Source organism: Mya arenaria, chromosome 12 (assembly GCF_026914265.1).
Source record: "Mya arenaria isolate MELC-2E11 chromosome 12, ASM2691426v1".
Classification (NCBI taxonomy): Eukaryota; Metazoa; Mollusca; class Bivalvia; order Myida; family Myidae; genus Mya; species Mya arenaria.
In genome coordinates this window covers 45,848,802-45,864,819 of record NC_069133.1, presented here as the reverse complement: position 1 = coordinate 45,864,819, position 16,018 = coordinate 45,848,802, and the positions used below count along the sequence as shown (strand labels likewise).

The 16,018-nt window shown below is 36.4% G+C and overlaps 2 protein-coding genes across 7 annotated transcripts in view; one reads left to right on the top strand and one right to left on the bottom strand.

The window, feature by feature from the left end:
- LOC128211677 (endothelin-converting enzyme 1-like) overlaps positions 1 to 16,018 on the bottom strand; it is a 74,139-nt gene that overhangs the window by 47,890 nt on the left and 10,231 nt on the right. Inside the window, exon 1 of one of the 6 annotated variants that reach the window (XM_052916683.1) lies at positions 14,545 to 14,901. The exons of 4 other annotated variants lie outside the window; for them this stretch is intronic. In XM_052916683.1, the coding sequence (XP_052772643.1) occupies positions 14,545 to 14,576 (32 nt within the window). In that variant the 5' untranslated portion in view covers positions 14,577 to 14,901. Of the gene's footprint in view, positions 1 to 14,544; positions 14,902 to 16,018 lie in introns of those variants that run through there. One more of the 6 variants, XM_052916691.1, reaches the window with a different exon arrangement.
- On the top strand, positions 6,418 to 9,587 carry LOC128211678 (uncharacterized). The gene is made up of 5 exons (XM_052916693.1): positions 6,418 to 6,527; positions 6,696 to 6,843; positions 7,569 to 7,811; positions 8,809 to 9,028; positions 9,333 to 9,587. The coding sequence occupies exons 1-5, from the start codon at positions 6,455 to 6,457 to the stop codon at positions 9,552 to 9,554; spliced, it is 906 nt and encodes a 301-aa protein (XP_052772653.1). The 5' UTR covers positions 6,418 to 6,454; the 3' UTR covers positions 9,555 to 9,587.

Sequence of the window (16,018 nt, the reverse complement as noted above, 5' to 3'; positions counted from 1 at the left end):
CGTTAACATGTACATAAAATCAACAAAATTCATATTAAAACTCAACTCGGTCAGCGACCTAGTGTCCTTTAGAATATAAACAGGCAACCGTTTTCTTAATATTCTATCTTTATTGACCCACATATAAAAGTACATACTCTATATATGTGTGCAAAGCCTATCTGAACTTTGGCGGATCAAGTTTTGAAGTGAAAATGGTGCCATAGAGTCCCATTTTTTTACACCCCTTGGCTACTTATGCTCCCATGGAGTCTAAGAGTTAACTATAGTAATATTCAACAGCATTGGGTCTGAAATTCAGATGTATTTGTATTCTATTTAGAAAACTAGTTAATAAAACAAATTGGAAATGATTGGAAAATATCACTTGTAGTTGGATTGAATTGGTATCTTCTAAAATGATAGGTCTTAGTAACTGTGAAAATGGCTTTCAAAGGTTTCAACTGTGCTTCAAAAACTGACATTTGGTTTCATACTTTTGAAAAAGGAGTTACCCATAACTGTACGTTATGAAGGTTTTCAAAGGGTAGTTACCAATGACTCTGTATAATATCCGTGTGATGGATGCCACAACTAGTGGTGCCATAGATTCCACTTTCGAGATCACTTACACCAAATCACACCATTATTTGAAGTATAATTTCGATGATAACGACATGCTGGATAAATAAGACATTCATATGCATATGTGAAATCTGAATTTTATGGATCATATCTTTGTACAAAGGGTTTACTTTTTCTGTTCGCCAGTCAGACGCGGTTAGACATTATACAATAAAGAAACATGGTTAATCTAATTGCTTATTGTCAAATTCACTACCTTTTGTGGGTATATGCTTGAAATAAAAAGTATTTTTACAAACGCAGATGACACTTTCCGTTGACGTTTAAGTTGACGGATAGTTCTCTTAGAAATAGACTTAGAAACAGGGTTCTTATAATAATGAAGCTGTTTTTTATGTCAGTCGCATTGAGGGCGCATTCACATTTTGTCAAAGGTTGGAATCTCACCTCAAACTTTTGGGATTAACATGTTCAGTAACATAACAAAACTCATATTAAAACTCAACTCCTTTTAAAAATATAGTCAGCGACCTAGTGACCTTTGGAATACAAATAGGCAAACTATTCAAAAATACTTTATCTTTATTGACCCACATATAAGTACATACTCTATACATGCTCTATGTACGTGTCCAAAACTTATCTGAACTTGGGGTGATCAAGTTTTGAAGTGAAAGTGGGGCCATGGTCCCAGCTTTTTAGATACCCTTTGACTAATAGTGCTCTTAGTGAGTATAAGACAAATATATGATAATACTCAACAGTATTGGGTCTAATATGCAGACAAGTTTGTATTTGAATAATTTCGTAAACATCACTTGTTTTTTTAATAATTATGGTAACTATTAAAATGATTGGGCTTAGTAAAGGTATCGTAAAAAGAGAATTATAAAAGGATTGTTTTAATTATGAAACTAAAATGATGTTTCAGTCGAATTGAAGACGCATTCACAAGGGACATTTTGTCAAAGGTTCTAATCTCAAAAAAACTTCAATCTTTTGGCGATATCATGTTCATAAATTCATAAAAATCATATTAAAACTTAACTCGTTCTACAAAATATTAGTCAGCGACCTAGTGTCCTTTGGAACTTATCTGAACTTCAGATGTCAAGTTTTGAAGTGAAAGTGTTGCCAAAGTCCCAGCTGTTCAGATGCCCCTTGACAACTAGTGCTCCCAGGGAGATTTAGACAAATATATAATAATTCTCAACAGTATTGATTCTGATATTCAGACGCATTTGTATTCGAAGAGATTGGAAAATATAACTTATAGTTCGACTTATATGTTTTCTTTTAAAATGAATTGGTTTAGTAACTGTTACCACCGATGTTTGATTTTTGGAAAAAAATCAACTATCTATCAAACACCGCCATTTTGTTTCATACTTTTGATAAAGGAGATACCCATGAAAGAAGGTTATGGACATTTTCCAAGGGAAGTAACCCATAACTCCGTATGATATCGGTGCGATGGAAGCCACAACAAGTGCTGATGTAGAATTCACATTTCGAGATCACTTACACTAAACGACACCATTTTTTAAATATAATTTCGATGATAACGACATGGTGGATAGATAAGACATTCATGTGCATATGTGCATTCGAAATTGCTCAATATGGCTTTCATTCTACTGATCATATTTCTCTGCACAGGGTCTACTGTTTACTGTTCGCCAGTCAGACGCGGTAGGGCATTATATGATATTATTACATCGAAGATCTAAATTGTGTAAATTCAAATGGACTTTTTGATGAAAGTATTTGAAATTAAAAGCAATTTTCAAGCGCTGATGACACAGGAGGTGGTATCGTAAAAGGGAATTAGAATTTTGTTATAATTGTGGCACTAAAAATGTAAAATATAAGTTTAAAGAAGTCCTCGAAAGCAAACAAGTTCGAATCGTACAGTACCAACATTTGCTGACGGTCATGTAGTAGCCCGCGTGACTGACCCAAAGCTTACGGAGGCTTCCGGTCTGTGTGCCAGCCGCCAACACGCAGACGTCTTGTAGACGCACAATGACTCCGGGGATACACATAGAATCTTTGCTATCAGGTATATAAGTTCAAGAACAATCCCGGTATCTCACAAAATACGGGTTTATAAGATTTACGTATGATGATGTATTCATTCGGCTTCGCTCATTTTTTTCACAATTTACCAACAGTAGCAAACATCTGATCCATTTATACATACCGACGCGATGTAAGGAAGTTTCTTAAAATCAAAATGCAAATGAATTGAATAAAGAAAATATCTCAGCAAGAAAAACTGTAATTAGTTGATTTATTTTTGTTCTCGATATACGTCAATAGCGCTAAAAATGGAACACTCCTAACGACCATCTACATAGACGGAGCCACCGCTCTTGACTGGGAAGATATCGCCTGCGGTACATGCACGGATGGCAGCGGCAATTGCATCTACATCGGAGACGTGGGCGGGAATTCGGGTGGAGACGCAAATACCATCTTTCAGATACGTAAGCCGAGCAGTGACCTTGACGCACGGGGACGGTGGGGATATGCACGTGCAAGTTGACGAGGTTTTAAAATTCAGGTAGATTGTTACGCTGATAAAACAAAGGACCTCGGTCACAATCTACATGGATAGTGCACACCAAAAACGTGTTAATCATGTGATAAATAACGTCATAAAAGCTAAGTCGGCTTCTTATGAAGATGATTATGTTTTGCATTATTCATTAATGGTGATCGAGGCTCTAATACCGTTTAAATCTTGATTTATTTCAAGTCAAGCTAGCTTCGGATAATGAGTGTAAATTTCCCGCTTCCCGTGTAACACACCGTGTAAAACATTGTTTCCGTATCTTTTACGCATACATTGATGCATTTTAAATATAAATTGAACAAAAGTACAAATGTTTATTCCGAAATAAGCTAGGACCAGCATAACTGCGAGACCCTCATGGTTAATCCACATGGCGAGATTTATGTACTATCGAGGGTTGACGCGACCGGGCATCATGCGAAGCTCGTGCACCTTCCAGACAGTGCGTGGAACGCCAACCACCGCGTGCAGGTTGATGATGGAGTAATGATACCGCTCGCGCTCACTTTTGTGGGCGGAGACATCTCGCCGAATGGCCACGAGGTGAAGCATTAATATATGTATGCATTGTAAAAAAATAAAGCACTTAAATAATTCGAAATATCCATAAGTTTACAATCATACTAATAAATGGCTTTATTTCTTTCTTGTCAGTGCCTTTGTTGAGATCTTCCCAAATTCCGTGCAGTGTTACTTCCCTTACAATGCTTCGATGCAAATCACGTGACCATGGATAAATAAATAATGTGTTTAATCAGTTTCAAATTACACAAACGTATTTTAACCTCAATGCACCTTGAATAATTGAAATTTGATATACGCTATCAAAAAAGAGAGAAAATAAAACATTTAAAATAATGTTTATATAGCCGAAATCCAGCTATACTTTATCCATTTGGCAACGATATATTCTAAAAGCAGCTGTTCGAAAATTGTCCATGTATTTGATATATTTTCTTTGCACAAAATTAGGTGTTGGTTAAGGATTACAATCACACGTACTACTGGCCTGTGCCCAACGGCAACTACTACCACGCCCTGCAGACGCCGCCTTCTCAAGTCCCATACATCGTGGAGCCCCAGGGGGAGGCGGTCGCTTGGGACCCAACCGGAACCGGATATTACACCATATCCGAGGGCAACCAACCCAGACTGTACTACTACCGCCGTACAAGCGCGCTGCCATTTGTTGGATAATACACCTTGTACATTCCCATGGCCCCAGTTTCTCGAACAAGCTTAAGTTCCTAGTAATGCACCGGTCATTTGTAACCACGCCCCCTGTCCTTGGCTTGCCTTGACTTTAACTTTCGGTCCAGCCAAGCCCGGGTAAAATCCCCGCCCTGCGGAGAAGAACTGCTGGTAAAATCCCCGCAAAATGCCCCCGCAGCCCAGGGACCCTAATAAGGCCCATTCCCGCCATATTTCGCGCGAAAACAAAACCACTGCATTCACCCGGCACTGCAGGGCCACCTGGAAGGTTAAAACACGGCCCATTTTCCCAGCTATCCCCGGTATACAACCGGACCTGGATGGGGGCGTGGTAACAATTAACTGGTGCATAACAGTATCAAGCTCAGCTAAATGGTTTTGTTTTAGTTTAATTTCTGTTATTATCTCATTTTTAAAAGTTATGAGACATTTTTAAGAGATTAAAATATAACTATGAAACGAAACCATGATATGTCATTTAACATCAGGAATAAGTAATTTTGCTACTTGAAACAAGATTATTATCAAAATCTGGTATGCTTTGTGGGGCTTGCTATTGACCCAGTTTTAAATAACGGGTACTGTTGTTGTGTTCTTAACTTCTTAATAAATTGCCGTCTTACATCGGTATAAGACTCTGACATGTGTTTGTTTTGTATTAAACACTATAACATGGTGACCAAAACTTGGAAATTATGCAACATCCTGACAAACTAGTCCATGTCAGAGTTTAGAAACATAATAGACAATTTGCAGCATATAAAAGTGTATATGTGTTACGTTATACACAAAATAGAGGAACCCGAAGTTAGGGCGCATCCACATGGGACATTTCGTCATAGGTTCGCATCAAACCATCCCCTCCAACATTTTTCGATTACATGTACATTAACTAAAAATCATATAAAAACTCAACTCGTTCTTTAAAATATAGTCAGCGAACTAGCATTCTTTGTAATATGAACAGGTTAATTTTTCACGATCCTTATTGATCCACACATAAGTGCATACACTATGTACGTATGTAAAACGGATCTGGGTTTCTGGTGATCTAGAATCCGTGTCAAGCTTAAACTGACCTCGTTGCAAAAATGAGCTTGACCTTTAACCTGCTGGCATTAAGGTGGCATCCGACCCGCCGGCGTCTTAGGCGAAACTGTTTGGCCAGCTTACAAACCAAAATAAAAGAATTCTTTAAAATGACTCTTAAAGTTGACCTTAACCTTTGACCTACTGACATGGAGCTTACACCCGACATGCCGACATCTAATGCGAAAATGTGTTCCAAGATATTTCAAAATCCCCCAATGCATGACCAGCGTACAAGCCAAAACATGAGATTTTTATACTGATGACCCTTAAGTGGGACTTATACCTTCGACCTACTGACATGGAGCTTGTACCCGACATGCCAACATCTTATCCGAACATTTGTGCCAAGTAATATCAATTTCCCACAATGCATAACCAGCTTTCAAGCCAACATATGAGATTGTGTTTTTAAATGACCCTTACGTGTAACCTTACCCTTTGACCGACTGACATGGAGCGTTTACCCGACATGCCGACATCTTACGCGAACATTTGTGCAAAGTTATTTCAAAATCACCCAATGCATAACCAGCTTTTAAGCCAACATATGAGATTTTCTTTACAAATGACCCTTAAGAATGACCTTGGCCTCTGGTCAACAGACATGAGTCGGCATCTCTGGTCACCAATGCATGACCAAGTAACAGCCTAGACACAAATTGTTGACGCCCAGCCGAAGGTCCGTCCGCCGACAAACTCCACTCTAATAACTTAGGTTGTTAGGTCAATGGGCGCCCGTTCAATGTCTACAACACGAGATGCTTAAGCCAGGGATTAATAATGCAAACAAAAAACGCATATGTGATTCCTTGCCAATCCAACAACTATGAATATTCTAGAGAGTATCGTGACATTTATAGGCAGATAAGTTTCGCAGCTTTTGCTGCAGACGTCTTATTATAATCATTTCTTTCTAGGTCATCTCTAATAATGATAAGGGGTTAAAATCAAAGTCGTGAACCATACATATTTCAGAACTACGTGCGGTAAGTGTTCAATGAAACGACTATGCAAGTTTACTTTTTTCTAGATGTTTGTCTAATTCTCGTCGCTGCTGTCAGCTGTGCTCCCGTGAAAAGAAGTAAGTATTAAGGAGCCTTGTATTAACATGTTTTCTATGTAGTGTTTAATTCAGTATCTTACAAACAGAAATAATTTCTTCTCTTGCTAAAAGTAAGTCTTGTGTGTTTTGTCCAGTTTGGAGACTCCCCAATTAAGTATAATCACGGTTTGTTTGAATCGTTTGTAGGTGCAACATTTGACCATGGTGTCGTCCGGGGTCACGTGACTAGCCACTCAATCACAGAAGCTTCCGGTTTGTGCGCGAGTCGCCAGCACCACAACGTTTTGTACACCCACAATGACTCCGGGGATACCAATAGGATCTTTGCCATAAGGTGAATTATGTTTTACCGTGTAGTTATCTACTCAAATATGGTTTCCAAGTCGTAGATTCACGTTCGACAGTCGTACCTTTGGTTCCACCATTAAAACAACATATGTTTAGTCATCTTTAAACGAATAGAAATAACACTTCGAACCAAAAATAGCATGGCGTGAACACTGACGACAAATACGACTCGTGTTCTAGCGTACTCGTGCTTCTCGGACCGTTCGAAGACGGCGCCCATAATGTATCGGTACACCTATTGTGATGAGTGTGTGACCTGTTTGTGGTATAAGTATATGTCAGGGGCACAGCTGGGGTCTTGATAACTTGTAGGCCCGATGATTTGTAAGTAAGTTTAGGGACTTTTATAATTTTTCATATTACACACACTCAATCTGATTAGTAATACACTCTACACAAACATGTAGTTTGAATGGACACCAAACTTGCCAGGGTTAAAAAAATGTTGTTCAAAGTGTTTGAGTAGCTACTAGTTTTAAATGCATTTTGGGGTTATTTAAATTTTGTCATTTTTCAGGCCCAGGCCTACAATGCCTATATGTAGCTACGCCACTGCATGTGTAAGTGGTGTTGGAACTTTTTGCTCTAGTTCCGTGCCGTTTGATCCCTTGTCGTGTGTCCCTAAACAGGGGCTATATTTAGATTTTTTATTACTGGTTTGTCCCTGTAATTTTCACTGTTTAAGTGCTCCTGGCGCCATCTCTCATTCAGTGCCACAACTGGCCAGCGTCTGATGACCATCTACGTGGACGGTGCCTCCGCGCATGACTGGGAAGATATCGCGTGTGGGCCTTGCACTGGCGGCAGTGGACATTGTATCTACATCGCCGACACGGGCGGAAACGCCGGCGGAGACTCAAATACAATCTACCGCGTGCACGAGCCGACGCAGGATTTGAACAACGGCAATGGCGGGGAGATGCACACACATGTCGATAGTGTACTTAAGTTCAGGTTGTATATTATTTTTCAAAGTGAAACTAAATTATGCATTCTGGCAGATACACAAATGGCTGCCTCGCTGCTTAGAATCGTCCGTATTCAACATCCGACAATGAAAGACGTGTTATTCTTTATCTCGTTTAAACGAGTTCCGTTTCTCGTTAGAACTACTTTCTAACTCGTTAAAACAACGTAGTAACTCGTTAAAATGACTAACGTATCTTGTTAAAACGACTTGCTAAAACGAGTTAAAAAGTCGTTTCAACGAGTTACTAAGACGTCTAAACGAGATATACAAGTCGTTTTAACGAGATAAAAACATCACATGTATGCCATCTTAAAGCCACCATCAAAAGAATTCCGGGCTGATATAAATAAAACAGTTTTTGTGGGCGTATGTGTTAAAGATCTTACTAGGCTGATCGTTTCGAGCGAAGAGCGACATGGTCGTAGTAATTTACCACACAATTCTTTAATTTATAGGAATTCGGTTACCTTTTCTTTAATTAAACATAATCAAAAATATCAGCTTTGTTTACAGAGTATTTACATTCTTTTAGATCAAGACAATTTATTTGTTTCATAACATGCTTTTATATTCCAATGGGAAAAACATTCTCAAAATGAGCATTGCCAAAGAAAATATGAAAATATCCTATACAGTCTTTGCCATATGTTTCATACATCAGCTCAAATCCGTAACAAAATAAACAAAATGAAATGCGCATACAAAGCAGAAACATGCAGAGACATTATCAAGCAAAAATGTTGAATGAATGTTACAAGTCGTGAATGTAAGGTGGCCTGGAGGTGCCGTGTTTTGTTTTGTTTTTGTAGCGCGTGAAAACGACTTAATATGTCCCACTATGGCACCCATCTTCATTTGGACAGCATTCGGAATTATCCTTTGGGCGGGGATATATCGCCAACCGGATATGAGGTGGGAAAGGGGGATCGTATCACGTGTGGTTATCTTATCAGAAGTAAGAATGTATTTTATTCGTTACAGTTGGGATCAGCACGACTGTGAAACAGTAATGGTGGACAACAAGGGGGAAGTATACCTTGTATCAAAGGTCGGCGCCGGGCACCATGCTAAGCTTGTGCATCTTCCATCACACGCATGGGGAACCAATCAGCGCGAGTATGTAAATGAGGGCGTTTACCTCTCTGTGACGTCACGATCTTACAACCCAGTGGGTGGAGACATTTCACCAGATGGCACAGAGGTTGAACCAATCAGAACTTTTTTAACTGTCTCTACGAGCTACCATGTATACTAAATAGAATAATTGAAGGCAATGGATCTGTTAAGATTTATGTTATCATTAAGCAGATATTTAGATAAATTGAGAGTTTTTTTCGTTCTAGCAATGGCGCGTGGAATGTGTATTTCTACGTATCATTAATAGTTTTCACTTTATCAATGTGAAAGAGTATAAAACGTAGTTCGGCCATATTTTTAGCTAATGTCCATGGTGTATGAAATATTTTAAACTTTATAATCATTTACGAGTACACTTGTCGCTGCAGGTTCTCCTGAAAGCCTACGGTCACGTGTATTACTGGCACGTACCAGACAGAAACTACTACAGTCACATGACGTCATATCCGGCGGAATTATCATACACACCTGAGCAGCAGGGAGAGGCGGTGGCTTGGGAGCCGTCAGGGGCCGGATTTTACACGCTAAGTGAGGGGACAAACGCTGCACTTTACTACCATCGAAGGACCAGTACTGATATTGTGGGATGAATGATTGATGAATAAATGGACTGCTGGCATACATATATGTGTTTTTATTTTAATACAATTGTGAAACTACGATGTAGTTGAAAATAATCTTAATACTTCTTATATGCACGATGGTACGCGTTAACTATTATATTGGAACCCCAACACTTGGTTTTGAAAAAAAAAATCAGTTACGACCATGTCGATCCCATAGAAATACATCACATATTAATAAATCTTTGTTTTAGTTTAAATGAGTAGAAAAAAAGAAAAGAAAATAACCGCAATAATTACAAACACGATTCGAAGCTACCAAAGCTTATCTTCAAAACAGATGTGGGCGCAAACACCGGTTTACATTGCCCGGAAGCAACACCATTGGCGGAGGATTTAAGTAATGTTAACCGATCATGTCTTAACATTGTTTTTCCATTAATAATACCATACAGATAATTGTTTGTAGAGTATCAAATCCGTTGACATGGTATCCACGCTCGGCCGTTTTTTTTAAAACTCCATTTAAGGACTATTGAAGAATTCGTAAGTGGTCTTAACGGGGAATGCAGTTCACTCAAAAGTTGGTGTTGGTTAAAACATTTATCAGCTACGGTAAACGTAATTTGCTTCAGGGACGTTAAAAAAATAATAAGAGTCTGCAAATATCAATATACTATCTTCTTTTGATAGTATTGTGAATGAGTTTTTAAATATGGAGACAATGATGAATTTGTATCTCTCATTTGTCGTGTATTTAACTGTGTGTAGGATTCAGGTAATTTTCTTGACTTTACGAGTCAGCGTATTATTTTATTAATAGATACGAATGGTGCAGATAAACTTTTTTTATAACTAATAATAAAAAAAATCATCACAATTTGTTACTTTGGTGAACCTTTAACAATGTTCTTACTACAAGCCTCAGGAACTATAAAGAATGCCATAATTTGTTCTGCGAAAAACAGGCGGGGTTTGGCAAGACCTTATAGAACTTGAGACCATATATTTACACCTTTTATGTTTTTATTTTTAAGAAAGTATGAGGAAAACAAATTGAAACATGTATTTTTTTAATATAATGATAAAATTGAACATAAGAAAATAAAAATAAACGTTTTTTTTACATGCAAATGCTTATGTTTATGATACACATTTACAAAAGTATCGATTTTACGTTATCAGGCAGAAAGCTGATAAGAAACGTTCACGAGAGCTAATGCAGTCAGTATAAATTTATTTCTCTAATCGCAGATATAAATCACCACGCTGGCCAAAACAGAAGGTGGGGCGTTTTCATTTGCCTCCTGTTGTATGCAGATACTAGTTCATACGCTGATTGTCAAAAAGAATTGCAAAGAGCACAATATACAATGTATCATAAAAAAATGTGGATTCTTCGTGTTAATGAAGCTCACACAAAAGATAAGTTGGTTCTATTTGCAAAACACGAGCCTTATTATGACGCCTAAGACGTATATCATATTCTCAAAAAGTTTGAGGTTGATATTTCAGACCTTGGTGTGCACTTCGATCACAACAACCACTTCGCTTAAACCATTTTTATCTCGAATTAAAGAAAAGTCCTGCAATGCAGGTAACAAAGAACAAACATCAAACAATAATACACATGATTTTCGGGAAAAGCCCTACATAACTGGAATACATTTAAAATCATTCAAAATACAAAACAACAATACATGTATACTTGAGAAAAACAGGAATTTAATATTCCAGTAAAAGAGCTGTTTTATTTGTTTATCATTTAAGGTTAAACTCTTATCATTAAAGTGTTTAAAATATTAGAAAAAACAAAATGAATTATAATTGTGATTTAAGCAATATTTCACTAAAATATTAAACCGTCAGCGTACTATGTTGGCAACTGCGAAAGACTTGGAAATACAACAACAGTAAACACCCAATTTAAAAACAAAGAAGCTACATTTCAAGACTTTAAAGCACATATTTTAGTTCTTGAAAATAATAATGTAAATTCTAATATTGGGCCGATTGTTAAGATTTTCGATAAAGTTAACAATTTAGTCATATTTGATAATTTTAAAATCGTTACTGGTCAAGCAGTTCAATGAATACATTTATGATGTGCAAGATTGCAAAGGTTTGAGACAACTGTTTGAGTTGTATTTGGATAATTGATATGTATGAGCTCATCATCAACTATTACTAAGTTATCAACACTGGTAGCTTTCAGACAGCTCTGACGAATTGGCACATGTTTACCTTTACAAATCAAATACTGTATCAAAACACATCCAATTAACTTAAGCAAGACAAAGCAACTCATAGCATGTCTTGGTAAAGTTATTTTGAGGAGTGTGTGGTTTGCTTGTGTTGTAAGTTTTTTTTTGTGTTTGTGGTGTTTTTACGATTGTATATCTATTGCATTGTCTTAAGGGCCCTTGTCATGTGCATCTAAACAGGATTATTTTTTTTGATATTCGTCTTTTGGGCTTGTCCCTGCTGTTTTCTTTGTATTTTTGAAGAGCAGGCTAGGTTCGAGAGTTACATGTGTTTTTTTATACAGTAATTTGGTCTCCCAGTTTCATTATAGTTACAATAACTTGATTCAGTGTTTGACCAAAAATTCCTATATGGAAGTGAAGTTCCTGTTGTTGTTTTGTCTTGTTTTAAATTTAAGTAGTAATAATCTGTTTCAATTTAAATTTTGTTTATTAATCCTTGATATGAAATCAACACCCCATAGTTGATTTGTTAATGTAGAATTGAGTACTTACGCTTCTAGCGGAAGCCTGGAGTATTCCGCCATGTTTAAGATCCTTGTGCACTATATCTTACTGTTGTTGATATTGAAGTCCACAATTGAAGCACATTTAAAAGTACTGAACGTGTTTGTTTCAAACAAAAGCCTAATTGCGTGACAACCCCGATTTTAAGTCAATTTAGCACTGTCTTAGAACGTTTTAGTTACGTAAAGTTCAAACTAATTTTAACAAATAACATTGTAAAAAAAACACATAAAATGATTGTACACAAGGCGTATTTTATATTCGTGTTTGTCGTGGCAGTAGATATTTTTTGTTCGAGAAAATTGGTATGTCGCTTCACTTATAGATGAGTCGGAACAAAATTCCAAACACAAAACACCATGCATGTAAATTAATGGTTTATAAGCATCACACATGTCTTAACATGAATACTATTCATTGCTGCTGTAGCATAGATTCTTTCACACTATCCATCCGTCATTTTATCATATATTTTGTTATTATATTTATTCAGACACTAGTTAAAATCAGCGGCATGAACACTTTAACCTGAATACGTTACGCGGACAACATGGGTTTGAAAACTCCACACCACAGCCAATATGCACTCTTCATTAAGGATCTAATGAAGAAAAAAACAAGATTCAAATTCAAAGTGTGTTTACCGATGTTTGCTCACTGTGAAACTAGGCATGTGCTATTCGGCGAGTTTCCATAGTTAAACATCGTTCTTCATATTGCTATAGGTTTTCTACACATCAGTATCGCTTAGGGCTTATGGCCAATGGCTTTTCCAGAAACCAACCCAATTTTTTTTTCCTGCTATCATTTCAATATAAGAGTAGCATACTGACTCGTTTAATCTTCCCTTGGCGACATTTACCATTGAAAAAGCACCGGCTTGTATTTTAATAGTATACATATTGGGATTTGTGGTAAGCAATACAACATGAATACAAAATATTCTACAGGAAAAAATCATTTTAAAGTACCGAAATGTTAAGTGATCACCGAGAGTTTATTTTATATATATGCGTTATGATATTTAAGAGATAAATTTATAAAATTGCTATATAATCATAGTAAAACTTTATATGATATCATATCAAAGTAGTAGCGTCATTATGGTGATTTACAATAATGTAATCCATCCAAAACAGTGATTAATCATTATCAATTTAAAATAAACTAAAAATTAATATCTTTAATGCCTTAACACATCTTTTTGCCTCCTAATGATGGAAGGCTTACCTAAAGGGTACCTAGTTCAGTATGCAGTAGAATATCAGTTGCCTTAAAAGGGATATGGATAATTAGCTTTAAAATGATATATTTCAATTTAAAATGACGTTATTTCATTGGGGATAACATCAAATTATTCATTGCAAATACAAGAACACAAAATGGTTCTTTTGCAGAGTTTAATAATCATAACAGTAGCATGATAAGAAAGCACGTGGTAGAGGTTAAATAGTATTGTCAAACCTATTCTAACTGTAGGCCCGGAAGTTTCATACGCAAGTATTTGAACATTTATCTTAAAATAAAGCTTGCATACAAAACAGCCCTCTGTCGAACATAACTTTACCGATGGTACAATGAAAAAAAATGAACAGACAGACCAGTAATTCTTATAAATTGTTTATATCAAGTACAAAATGCAGGCAATAATAGTACGTAAAAAAGTACTTTTCATATCGAATGCCTTTGTTTCGCAACCTGTTCATTGCCAATCTTGTCATCCTTAATCCGTTTAGCTAATGGGTGTATTCCCTATAGATTGCATTTTATTATCAATGAAACTTGCCTGATTTACTGTGGTTTTGTTTTATTTAGTACACAACCTTATAACACATATAGAATCATCTGTTTTAGGTACTCTTACAAACAAGACCACGACTTTTAAAAGATGAACAACTGCGTGCTAACTCTATATAAATTTACTCTTAAATTGATAAAATTCCTAGAAATAAATTCTCAAAAATGCCATTCCATTAAAGATTTAGTATACGACTTCAAACGGTACCTCTCGTATATTTGTATTGAATATCTTTAATTAAGTCACTATTTAATAAATGTGTCAATGCTGTTTTGCCCTCTATATTATCGTCACTTGTTTAAGACCATGCACCCAAATGTATTTGTCAGTAGCTGGGTATGACCTAGTTTCTTTTTTGGTTCATCGGTTTACTTAAAACCTATTGTTCTCCGTAGTTACAAACTGGTAAAAGGTAAATTCAGCATCTTTGTCTAGAAAGTTAACTTACGCTTCAACGGGTAGTCTTGAGCTTTCTGCCATGTTAGTTGTTCAAGCCCATTTCAGCTAGAGCGAACTCCTCCAACACAAAGTGTTCTGCTATAAGCTTCAATCTTCTTGCACGTTTGGGAAATTTAACAAGGATACAATTAACACTGCTACGTCACAGTTCGTTTCAATATTTATATGAAAAACTACTGATTCACGTCAAGCCCAATATCACGAAAATACTCAAGTCAAATCTAAATCTAAATATATAGTCATGTTTCCCCATCAACTAAACAGGTTTAAATATTATGTCTTCTTTAATCCACACTGTTCGTTAAAAACATTTAAATATATTGTTAAAGTTCACTTCTGTAATAAACTGTGTAAAGGTTTTTTGAAACCAAGCTATTCGTTGCAACATTGGCTTTTCCAATTACGTATGATATACCTTCAATGTCTTCCTTGTCATATTGAGCCTTATCAGACATTTCCTAATCTACAAATCCCATAACCATTGTGTTCATTGACATGCCTCGTGTTCAGGATCGTTTCAGACTACGTTTTAAATATAGATAATGGGAGACAAGTTAATGAGCTTATGCAATTTAATATTTTATTAACTTGATGTTCACAACGTTTGAGTGATGAATCAAAATCAATGATTAAAACTATTAACCCTTTTTTCAGTACAAAGTTAAGTAAAGGATTTGTACAATTGTATTCCCTGAGGAATAATTCCAGTCATTAAAATATAAGTGTTGTACATTTTCAGGAGTTCAACCAAAGTGTAAGGTACCGACTGGAAAATAAACCCGGTGTTTACTCGAAGAAATTTTACAAGAACGCAACGGAAACTAAAGCATAACGATGATAGTATTATTAACGATAATCTCATTGTCAAAGCCAAACACACACTAAACGACTAATACATAACGTACAAACCATCACAGACAACCCTCACTTGCATAGAAGCATGCCCACTGGCAAACAATTGGGCTAATGCCTTATAACGGTCAGTGAAACAAGATTTCTCTGGATGCTTAAGCTTTTTCAATCTGAATTCAAACTATTGCGTTAACACACTTAACATGTCTTACACATACATGTATAAGACCATGCATGTGTTGACTTGGAATATAATATGTACAAGTCAGTTGTTAGGGTAAGATGACATAGTCAAAGACACGCATAATTAGTCAAGGAAGCGAAAGTCGATTTGCTGTTGCTAGAATATGTCTTCATAACATATATGAACGTTTACGGTTCCGTACAATTTTGTCTTAAAAGTAATACTATTTACAGAGAATTTAATCAAGATAACAACCTTTCCGTAGCAATATTTTTTGCATATACAATATCCACGGCACTGACAGGAGCTACCCGATTTACGTACTACAAATGCTAGGGAGAGTGTACAGTACAGCTTGTTTCTAACTATGAAAAAATATCAAGTGAAAATTTGAAGTACGAGTAAATACAATGTTTTGTCGTGTAAC